The sequence below is a fragment of the Engraulis encrasicolus genome, chromosome 17 (genome assembly GCF_034702125.1).
Source record: "Engraulis encrasicolus isolate BLACKSEA-1 chromosome 17, IST_EnEncr_1.0, whole genome shotgun sequence".
Taxonomy (NCBI): Eukaryota; Metazoa; Chordata; class Actinopteri; order Clupeiformes; family Engraulidae; genus Engraulis; species Engraulis encrasicolus.
The window spans coordinates 42,993,979-43,006,369 of record NC_085873.1 but is presented as its reverse complement, the minus strand read 5'-3'; the positions used below and the strand labels follow the sequence as shown (position 1 = coordinate 43,006,369).

General features: G+C 43.7%; 1 protein-coding gene across 1 annotated transcript; it reads left to right on the top strand.

Annotated features, from left to right (window-relative positions):
• Positions 1-1,287: 1,287 nt before the first annotated feature.
• On the top strand, positions 1,288-2,265 carry LOC134467500 (RAC-alpha serine/threonine-protein kinase-like). Its single transcript, XM_063221372.1, has one exon. The coding sequence runs from the start codon at positions 1,434-1,436 to the stop codon at positions 2,166-2,168; it is 735 nt and encodes a 244-aa protein (XP_063077442.1). The 5' UTR covers positions 1,288-1,433; the 3' UTR covers positions 2,169-2,265.
• The last annotated feature ends 10,126 nt before the right edge of the window (positions 2,266-12,391 follow it).

Below are 12,391 nucleotides of genomic sequence, written 5' to 3'. Positions count from 1 at the left end.
AAGTATCCGTTGTCAGAAAGACAACTAGAGCTAGTTCTATCATAGCCCTTTTACGCAGCCAGTCAAACGCGCTAAACTTTGAGGATGAAACGCGTGGTATCCTAGCTAGCTGCCAATGATAGCCGTCCCATTGGGGCTATGAATAATGTTAGTAAAAGCCACAATGCTTAAAATGCAAACCCTTCATGAAAAAGACATCATGCGCAGTCTAAGTAAACTATTCTTTTTTTCTAACAATCTGCCCCGGCAGGTGCAACGATAATGGAAACGTGTCCTACCTTCTTCCAGCTATGCATTCCATGCATATGCATTATTAGCCCATATTGGAATCTCAGTCCAACTCGTTTAACGATTGTCATTGCACTTTAAAGACATAGTATTACACTTATTTTATTTTCTGCCATCAGCAACAATGTTGGCTATTTTTATTTTTTTTAGTCTCTCGCGCTGCACCGCCACCGAATTGTTCACCGCTCGTGCTGTACTTCTTTTTTTTTTTTTTTTTGGAAGAACGGGGATGGCTCAAAACTACTGATGAGTGAATCTGTTGTAGGCCTATCACACCAGTGGTGGAGTGTATAACTAAATCCGTACACCAAACACCTCTTGTCACCTTCTCATGACCAGGAGTGCTCTCGATTTGTGTTCAGTTGGAAAGTAAAAATTGTGAATTAATTGACATAAATTATACGGACGGAAATCCGTCCAAACGAACATCCAGTTGACGGAAATCCGTCGTAGCGACGGAAAACTTTAATCCCTGCACGTCGCAAAATAACTCTTAATCCGATCTACTTAAATCCGATCTATTAGATCCGATTCAAAAGCATCATGTACACGTAGCAACTGTGAATCAATAAGTAGGCTTACCTGGACTGTCTGCCCTCATATCGCCACCAAGTTTGACTTTGTGTTGGCTGAGATCCTTCCACTGTTCCTCCTGAAATTGATGCCACTTGTGAATAATAATGTCTGTGCATGTCTTCTGAAAGTTGTATACCCAATGGATCTGAGGTTCAATGCTTTGAATACCTACAAGTGAAATAATCATTCATTACCACAGTTCTATGACAATTCTGCTCTTTGGATGACAATATTACAGTCTTGAACAACAGTAGGACATTTGTGCTATACAAAATGCATAGAAATGTTATGGTTGAGTTGGTCTCCTGCTTTGAAATTGAGGCAATCGTTTTCAGCCGGATGGTTGCCCCCTGTGCGAGTGGAAGATGTGACTTTGAAGACAGTCATTGTAAAAGAAGACGAAAGTTGCCGGCTGCAGCGAGCGCCACACTCCCTGCCCCATTCCCCAGGCGCGCGCACACACACACTTACACACGTACACACTTACACACACACACACACACACACACACACACACTCGTAAGCATCCAGACTCAGGGCCGAGGAAGGAGCGGAGCTGAGGGGCCACCATGGGGGAGGTGGTCATCGTGAAGGAGGGCTGGCTCCATAAGAGAGGAGAGTACATTAAGACGTGGAGGCCCAGGTACTTCCTGCTGAAGAGCGACGGGACGTTTATCGGCTACAAGGAGCGACCGCAGGACGTGGATCAGCTGGAGACGCCGCTCAACAACTTCTCTGTGGCCCCAGAGTGTCAGCTGATGAAGACGGAGAGGCCGAAGTCCAACACCTTCATCATCCGCTGCCTCCAGTGGACCAGCGTCATCGAGCGGACGGAGAGGGAGGAGTGGACCAAGGCCATCCAGGCGGTGGCAGACAGCCTCCAGAGGCAGGAGGAGGAGAGGAGAGACTCGTCCCCAGACCCCTTCGATGTGGACGTCTGCCCCTCCAAACCCCGTCACAGAGTGACTATGCACAACTTTGAATACCTCAAGCTGCTGGGCAAGGGTACGTTTGGGAAGGTAATTCTGGTGAATGAGAAGGCCACCGGGAAATACTACGCCATGAAGATCCTGAAGAAGGAAGTCATCGTGGCCAAAGATGAGGTCGCCCACACGCTGACGGAGAACCGGGTTCTGCAGAGCTCCAAGCATCCATTCCTCACGGGACTCAAGTACTCCTTCCAGACACACGATCGATTGTGTTTTGTCATGGAGTATGCCAACGGTGGAGAGCTCTTCTTCCACCTGTCCAGGGAGCGAGTGTTCACAGAGGAGCGATCTCGCTTCTACGGGGCGGAGATCTGATGTCTGTCTTTCTTTCTCCTGTCCTTCCTCTCATATCCAATATCTGCTCTGACCATCATCTTAATCAGTGTCTCCAGCTTCTGCACTTCCATCATGATCTTCTCCTCCCCTCCCCTCCCCTCCCCTCTCCTCTCTTCTCCTCCCTCCTCTTCTCTCCTCTCCCCTCCTGTTGTCTGCTCTCCCCTCTACCCCTCTCCTCTCCCCTCCCCTCCTCTCCTCTCCTCTCCTCTCCCCTCCTCTCCTCTCCTCTCCTCTCCTCTTCTCTCCTCTCCTCTCCTCTCCCCTCCCCTCCTCTCCTCTCCTCTCCTCTCCTCTTCTCTTCTCTCCTCCCCTCTCCTCTCCTATTCCGGCTCTTTATTTCTCCTTTCTCCCAGTGCTCCACTCCTCAGCTCCAGCGAGGGGCAACACTACACACACACACACACACACACACACACACACACACACACACACACACACACACACACCCCAGGAAGTGCCCCGCCGCAACGCATCCCCACCTCTACTCCCGGTCGTCATAGCAACCACATCTCATGCGGAGACGTCACTCTTCTCATCTTCTTCTCCTTATCCCACTTGGCACTTGATGATATATCATAGATTTTGTTTCTTTGTGTTTTCATTTCTCAGTAGTTCATCTTTGGACGACTATTTAATCGGAACTGACTGTCGATGTGGTCATCCTCTTAGCACAGACATCATTAGGGTACTGGTACAAAGTAACAGCATAACAGGAATATTTTGTTTTCAAGTTATTATTATTTTTTTTTTTTTTTTTTTTTTTTTTAAGTAATGCCTTCTTCACCTGTCTCTCCTTTGTGGAGGTGGGCACGAAAAAGTGCCATCCCTTTAAGGACCATTTTAAAGGTCTGTGGGGGAGGTTTTGGATACTTATAAAGGAGAGCAGGGGTGCGTTCCGGTGTGCGGCCTTGCTTCCTCCGCTTGTGCTTGTGGCCTCGCCCCACCTCCTGGCCCCTCCTCCGTGGAGAAAACAATAAAGTGATCCCAATTGCAAATGAGAAAAAGACTTTACAATTGAGCTTTTGCAAGATATTGAAATATAATGCTGTTGTCATTGATGTCATCGTGACATATTACTTCCTGGTACGGGGCCGCGGGCACAGGTGGAGGAGGCGGGGTTGCATATTGAAACGCACACCCAGTCATCAACAAACCAATGTCCCTTGAGTTCATTCAGTCCCCTATACAGGAGTTTATGCCTGTGAGAGTACCGCTCCACGCATACACAGATTGGTCACATTCACAAACATACTGTATACTTTATACTGCAAGCACAAACAACAGAAGTGATGTTGACCATCCTCTCAACACAGCTCTCCATTACCTTTTCATCTAGACACAATAGATTCGTTCAGCGTTGTGCTTTTATTTTGGGTAGGGGTGGAGTTTGTGTTTGAAAAAGAGTTGAAAAAAAAACCTAGACACTTGTCATGTAGATCAATCAATGCGCACAATCCCATGCACAACTTAATAGGATGACTGACTGGACACCAGTATGCAAAGCAAATGAGGAACAGGACATGCTTGCTGTGACCCCTTTAAGAGTGTACTGTGACTACTGTCACACCGCTGTGACGGGAATGTTCGGGCAGTGAAAGTTCTGGGCACCATACAATAAAATTCGGAATTTTAGAATTTTGCATTGTTATAGAACACATTCTTTTTATAGAAATGTTCAAGAAGAACCCACACTCTTAAAGGTTTTAAATAACGCACACAACCCTGTGTGGCCGAGTGCACAACCAGTACTTGCTTTTGGAAGGATCACAGCACAACGTAGGATACTGGCGGTGTCATGAAGGAGGCAGATAGCCAAAGGGCCTCTCATTTACATATATATCTTCCATCATGGTTTGACTGTACCGCGTCCCAATCTCAAAATGGAAGTTCTGGAGATCGCCCCGCGCGGTGCTGTGAATAATGCACCGTACGTGCCGCGCACAAATTTGACAAATTGACCCAGTGGGCAACTCTGGGCCCGCCCGTGAAATTAGGCTACTTGTTTTCCCCCACGTTTGCTCCACCCGCCGCTGTATGTAGTGGCTAATCAATATGCCTAATGACTGGCAGTGATTGGTGGAGCATTCGGAGGGGAAAACACTGCATGGTCTCATGGGCAGGCCAGAGGAGCCGACTGAGTCAGTAGCCTACGCATGGGGACGTGTTCATACACGAAAAGTGCCCACCCACGCCAGAGATTCTTTAAGTATATAGAGATATGCCAACATAACAGGTTTCTACGGGCACCTAACGTGACCAGGTTCCGGTCTGCCTAAAGGGGCGTGTCATAATGCTCCTACAATGAATAGAACAGTCCTTAGGTCTGCCTAAAGGGGGAGTAGAACCCGGAAGCAATGGGCCAGCGGAACCTCTCTCTTATCTATTCTCTCTGCCCACGCGCATGCGTACCCTGTAGTGCAGCCTGCATGTCACCAGCCTAAAATGTCCATATCTATTCACAAGGGTGCTCATGTTGACCGCTATGCTCCCGGGGGGATTTTGTAGTCACAGCATAGTCATGGAGTCTCTGGAGTCGATCCATCTGACTGAGGTGCTGTTTCCATGTAGCAGGATATTTCTTTTAGCAGGGTTTTTTTTTTCTCCTGTTGAGGTGTAAACGCAACATGTGAAAAAAAAATAATTGTGACAAATGCGTTTCAGCCCCCTAAACAGGATATTTTTTTTCTCCTGCTTTTTATACTTGGATTTTAAATATCTGCTACGTGGAAACGGAAGGCCAAAACCAATGCAAAGCCAATGCAACCAGGAGAAAAAAATATCCACATATAAAAATATCCAGCTACGTGGAAACAGCACCTGAGCTAGTTAGTGATGCGTGCACTTGTACGGATGATGTGCTGTCTGGTGATGTTGCGGGGGTTTTTTTTTTATGACTGTGACTGATTGACGTTTGGACTTTTTTTTTGCTGAATACTAGTGTCTTAAGCTGTCAGGTGTGACTAGGGCTGAAGGAGGGGTGTAGGTTTTGGAGGGGATATAAGAGTTACAAAACAAACAAACAAAAAAACAGAAACAAAGCCCAGCAGCAACGTGTAAAATTAAGGATTTTAGTTTTTTTTCCCCTTTTGTACCATACACATTTTTGTTACCCCAAACAATGATACCCTCCCAGAGCCTTTTGGTGAGGCAGCTGATCACCTTAAAAAATTCAAAAGAAAAAAAGAAATGTGAAAAGCAAACCTTACTGGTAAGATTAAATGCTCAGTAAAAAGGGGCTTTGCAATGCTCTTGCCATGCAGCAGCAGGTTCAGCCTCACTACTCTGGCTGTGACTAGAGAGTGTGTCGTCGATATCTAATGTCATCAATGTTGGTCACGTGTGATTAACTCCACCGCACTGTGCTGTACAGGGACACTTATTCCCCCCCTCCCCTCCCCTCCCCTCCCTCTCTAACGCCAGTGTCCAACTTGATATGGGTCTTCTCCTGACCAGACCCATGTCATGCCACCGGCACCCACCAGGGGGCATTCTTCTTCTGTACAGGCGTAATCATAGACATATTCTGTCTGTGTCTCAGATGCTGCACTTCTGCACTTGGGGCACTATGTTTTTTTAGTGCGTAAAGAATACGGCATACACACTAAAACATGAACACTGAAGTGCACAAGTACACCATTTCGTGATCCAGCCATAATAATGTCTATGGGTGTCGTCCTCCTTGTTCAGACTAGCACTCTCGCAGCCTTGGTAAGGTGTCCTGAGTAAAGACCTTTTCAGTTCACTTTGATTGCACACACACACACACACACCGTGCACCACACTTAGCAAACATCAATGGCCATTCTGAGGATGCACGTTTGTCAGTGTAACGCAATGACAATGACACCATAGTAGCACTTTGAGCACACTCCTGCATGGCTTACCACAAGGATTTTTAAGATACCATCCATTTGTGTCGAAATGCTATGGTAGAAAAAAAATAAAGAAAGAAGATCTATTTTTGGCAGAACAAAAAAAGAAGAGAAAACAAACAAAATAACCGGCAGCAACCCCTATAGACCCCATGTGTCATAATACACTCTTAACTCTGTTAGCAACTCGCACAACCCTGTTATGACACTGCAATGACATGTTGGGTGGCACTTGGCTTGACGCCGGTGTCGTGTGCGTGTCATTGCAGTGTCATGGCGGGGTCATGGCACCGTTATGTAGGTGTCGCGACTATTATGTCTTTGCCATAACCGAATGTCACTTAAGGCCAACAGTCATAAAATGTGTATGACGTGGACATAGTGTTTGTGACTTATCTATGACTGTGTCATGGCACTGTTGTGGCGCTGTAGTGACATGCGTGTGGCGCCGGCGTCAAGTGGAGTGTTACTCTATGTTGAAAACCCATGCTGACAGCACTTAGTCATCTCCGAGTGGAGATGAGGTTTTTATTTTTTAAATTTCTATTATTTTTTATTATTGCTTTCTTTTCTTATTGAAACATAATTTGTGAATTAATATGAATGTACATCGGCCCATTGATAATTCATTTTATTGTTTTTTTTTTTCTTTTCTTTTAATTTTTTTTTTTTTTCAGAAAATGTGTTTTTGTATATTTAAATCCTTTCTATTTTGTGCGTTTTTATTGCACTCTTTGTTGTTGATGTTGTTGTTCGCTCTTGGAATTTTCAACCAAAGTGTTTAGGTTCACCACAGGGTTCAAAGTCAGCTGAGAGGAATACTAAAACACATGTAAGTTTCTTTTTTTTAAGTTATTTTTATTTGATTTTTTTTCCTCTTCTCCTGTCTTTCCATTGGCCGAGTGAGTGAGTGAGGTACTCAGACACCAGCTCTTGTGAATAAAGGATGTTTCTCTTCAAAAAAAAAAAAAAAAAAAGAAATGTTATGGTTAGTGCTAAGTGTGATCCCATACCTTGTTCAGCTGGAAAAATGATGTGCCGGTGAAGTAAATAGCTGCAGAGAGTTGTAAATTTGTTGTTGGACAGGTCCCTCTGACTGGCTGACTGCTTCATTCCCGGTAGTACTCACACCGGCCACATTTATGCTGTACAGTCAAGGAGGTGCCTCGTCTGTGCGGTGTGACATTGCTTTTTGTTTTGCAAAGGGGGCACTTTTCGAAGATCTCCAAAAGGCACCTCTCGCTCACAATGTACTTAACATCTGTGTGACGGTGGCTGGTGTCACTGAGTAAGAAAATTAGACAAGTGTGGATTTAGAGTATTCTCAACACAAAAGCTTATTCTTTGCCATGAAGGAAGTAGGGGTGTGTTGTCTAGGTGGCATTTTGTTTTGTATGGTAAAAGATTTCAAATTCACTTACGAAATATGCGATGACTCCAAGTCTGACATTGTGTCTTGGTCGGGCACATATGTGGAGGCATGTGGTTCAGCAACTACTGATGAGTCTTCCCCTTCATCTATGTCAGGGGTCAGGAACCTTTTTGGTGGAGTGAGCCATTAACGCCAAATTTAAAAAAAAGAAAATTTCACGAGAGCCATACCATTTTAAAAACACTGAATACAATTAAAAGCATGTATTTCAATTAAGCCCAACAATCTTAGAGTGTACTGTCAAGTTATTACTTTAATTGATAACATGTAAGTAGAGGGTAGCCAATTGTCAACTTCATTATGGCGAGGGTCTGGGAGTCCTCCCCCCAAAATGTTTGTATTTCTTAGATGTAATTTCCTGCATTTAAACGTTCCATGTCCCGTCCCAGGACGATTCAATATTTCAAGGGGTGGTTGGCAACCCCAGATAAATAAGAGCCATATACAGTTCCCAAAAGAGCCACATGTGGCTCTAGAGCCATAGGTTCCTGACCCCTGATCTAGCAGTTCATCGTCGTCGTCCTCCACAGCCAAGCGTGATCTTTTGGCTGGCCGTGGCTTGATGGGTGTGGAGGTCAGGGCTTCCCAAATCGTTTCAGTGGCAGCTGCGCATGGTGTTTGAGTTTCTATTTGCAATGAATTTTTACCACAATTACCATTATGTGAAAACACAAGAAAAACGTCAAAATAACACAGTGGCCCACACAACTGTAGATGTCTATCAGATGCAACTAAAACAGAATAGAAGAGACTGTTGCAAAATTAATGAAATCACAAACCTCTGCTTTTCACACGATAACGTCGGAAAGTCTTTGCTGACAGCTGTGTACCCTTGGTGGACAGAATGGGTGGGTCTGTTTGACAAGCCGCATCCTTGAACTTGGGTGTTCCTAAGCTGGTCTGAGTGACAAACAAAAAGGGAAATGAACACAGAATAGTTGCTTTGACTTTTCAACTGCGTGTTGAGGATTTAAAACCATAATGAATTAGTCAGCGAGTTTGTCAGTGCCAAAACGCCGCCTAGCCTAATAAAAAAGTTAAACATGGCAGACTGGCGTTACATGACAGTAGCCCAAGATGTGCAATGTTAGGCACGCAAACTCATTTATAGTTAAAATGTTAAAGGGACACTGTGTGAGTTTTTTAGTTGTTTATTTCCAGAATTCATGCTGCTCATTCACTAATGTTATCTTTTTCATGAATACTTACCACCAGCATCAAATTCTAAGTATTCATTATGACTGGAAAAATTGCACTTTTCATACATGAAAAGGGGGATCTTCTCCATGGTCCGCCATTTTGAATTTCCAAAAATAGCCATTTTTAGCTGCAAAAATGACTCTACTTGGACCATACTAGAAAATATTTGTTTATTACTTAGTAAACTTTCATGTAAAGATTAAATTTGGCAATAGGCAGCCCAGTTTCAATGAGCAGTATAGTCGCAGTACCTTTTTTGACCATTTCCTGCACAGTGTCCCTTTAAAGATAGCAAATGACAGTTGGTTGTTGTTGGTCGCCTGTTGTTATGGGTTACGTGGCGCTATTCCGACATGTCGCTATTCCGACGTTAATGTCTATTGTCGGAATACCGACACGTTTTCCACCGTCCGCCGCTATTCCTACATCCCTAACGTTAACCCTAACCCTAATAGCGGCATGTCGGAATAGCGCTATGTCGGAATAGTGATTGCCCCCCGTTGTTACGCTATGCAGCTACTTTGTATCACTAGCCTAGAGTGTGAAGACATTGTAGCGACAGAGGGCACAAATGTAGCGATGTAACAGATGATGCAGCCTGTAACAATCGGATGGCTACTTTGGACTGTGGTGCAGGCAATGTAGCCACGTTTGCATACGGTGGCATGGGAAACAGACTAGTATTAAACATGGAGACTGTCAGAATCTTTTGGGACTTTTGAAATACCATAACTCTGTCAAGTGTCAACTGACATTAGCAACAGTTTTGCAACATGCCAGCTTTAACGGTAGAGCTCTAGCTAAGGCTGCCAGCCAGATTACCCAAAGGATAGATACACAGTAGGCTACACACGCACACACGACACATTCATCACATAATTGGTTTAGGTTAATTACTGGTACAGTAGGCCTACAACCAGACAGTCGCGATGATGGCACTGAGTCAGGCTTCAAATGCAACTTCGCCACAAATCCACTATGGAACTGGCCAAAGTTGGTGTAGTCACTCTCGTCGAAGTGCAGTGTACATACACACATAACTGTTAGCCATTTCGTTTTCATAAGTGGGTCTTTTGGTAACATATGTAATTGTCCAATTTTGTTCGAACAAAGTTCACACATCCGTAGACGTTCAGCCACATTTCTTCGAAAAAAAATAACGATTAATTATGGAATACAGAAGATAGAATCTGACTCATAAGGTGCCGTTTCCACGTAGCTGGATATTTTTATATGTGGATATTTTTTTCTCCTGCTTGTATTGGTTTTGGCCTTCCGTTTCCACGTAGCAGATATTTAAAAATCCAGGTGCAGGAGAAAAAAATATCCTGTTTAGGGGTCTGAAACGCATTTGTTACAATGGAGGATTTTTTTTATCCACATGTTGCGTTTACACCTAGCAGGAGAAAAAAATACCCTGCTAAAAAAATATCCTGCTACGTGGAAACAGCACCATAGATACACATCTATGATCTGACTCATCGTGAGTGGGCGTGGTTAAGCGGCCGTGGTAGTCAGGGTGACGTCTTTTTTTTTTTTTTTTCATAAACTGTAACATTCAAACGAAGTGAAAAAAATGTTTTCACATTCACAGGACCAGGAAAACACATTATGAACTGATAGAACACACAATAATGCAAGAAGGTGAAAAAAATGGGCATGGCCTCTTTAACAGTATGTAACTTCAGTGTGAAAATAATTAATGATGCAAATAGCTTGCATTTGGAAACAATAACAACAACAAAAAGTTTAAAACTTCAACTTGAGGCAGGTGATGTTGTGCAGAAATACTGCAGTTTTATGAGCAAAACACACGTTTGGCAAGATGTTCACGCCCCACCACAAGAGCCAAGCTTGGCTTAAGCGCTGCCTTCACCATCATAAAAGACTGATCACAAGGCTATTTCCCCCGATAACATCTCACAACTTCCATAGAGAATTATTGATTGCCTGGTTGAGTGGATGGTGTGCATGGTGGATTGGCTGATGGTGGGATTTCCCGGTTATAGCGGCCACCCCATAGAGGTAGAAAATAACACTAGAGAGGACCCCGCCCCCCTTTTACGGCAATCTGTAGCGGCCATTATCTGTAGGTAGATCAGAGAAATGGAAATTAACGGAGAACGAGGCTCACCTCTGTCAAAAATGGCTTAATCATGTGAAAATGTCCATCAACACACTATACAAGGACAATAGTTGAAGTGTGTTGCTAACTAAGTGCATAAAATACATTATTTGATTTTTAAATGTATTTTATCGACTCATATGATTTCAGTAGATATGTAGCCTGACATTTCAAATCTGGTCTTTGATTAAAGTTTTACTTTATATTTACACAGTTTTAGTTAATTTCTTGACAGGGGTGGGCGTGTTCTCCATTGACTTGCATTGCCTGAAAGTACCTACACTACCTACGGAAGTTGGGAAGCTCCAGCTGCCATTTCCCAGTGCTGTCGCAAATTGCTGTGTCCTCTAGTGTTATTTTCTACCTCTATGGGCCACCCGCTCTGTCCATCGCTAAATTGAACCATCTTATGGCATGCTGGTGGATGTCGATATCGTTGGCCCCCTGGCCCACACGATTTTTCCTCACTGCTCCTGTATTCAGGCATACCAAAAGCACATAAAAAAAAATGAACAGGAAAAAATTAACAGAAAATATGAGACTGTGACACTCAATTTCATTTTTTTTTTGCTTGAACAAATAAATAGTAACGCATAGTTACAGATTGGTGACAGACTTACTTTTGCATTTTATTAAATAATACCATTTCTGAATGTAAAAGACAATGGTTATTTCAGATAGATTACAAATATAAATACCAGGTTGTGCTTTTTGTGGTTGTTGGCTGTATCCTTGAGCCACTCTTCAAACGTGTCTAACTCCTCCAATGACACCAGGGGGAAGGTCACCAGTGTTGCCAGATTGGGCTGTTTCCCGCCCAATTGGGCTGCTTAGGATGGCCGTGTGCGGGTAAAAATGGCATTTATCAGAAAAACACGCCAAATGTTTGCCATAGAAATCAATACAATTGGGCGGGATTTTGTGCTTCTAGGCGGGTTTTGAGCATTTTTTGGGCTGGAAATCATCAGCCTCATCTGGCAACCCTGAAGGTCACGTCTTCCATGTCTTCGGGTGGTGTCTCAGCAGCTGCAGCCTGCCACATCATCAGAGTTCAACATCAACATTTGTGAGAGCTGATTCATCTGCTGTTTGAGATATTCCACCACCGTCAGCATGTAGTAGTTCGCAGCTACAAAAACAACACATCTTCTTTCTTCATTCTTGGCTACCTCAGAGAGGTACCTTGGCTACCTGAGGCTCAGATAGCTGAATGCAGGCATTTTCTGCCTCTCATCAAACCAAGCTTAACAGTAATAAACAGATGAGCCATGCTGCAGCATACCTATATACCTGTATGGATAGTGTGATATACTGTACTGCAACGCTTACAACAATTTCAGGCCATTTTTCTTTTTCCTGCTTCCCTGCATAAACTGCATGAATATTGTCTATCACAAGAGAGCAGAAAAGATTTGACATTTATTTGTGTGTTTGTGAGCCAGTGTGCGTACTGTGGCACATGAGTGTAGCAGTAATTATGAGAGCTTGAGGGAGAATAGAATAGAATAGCCCATTTTCAGATGTTGTATGTAGTAGAATGCAATTTGAATAAATCACAAATGGTTTCCTGTGG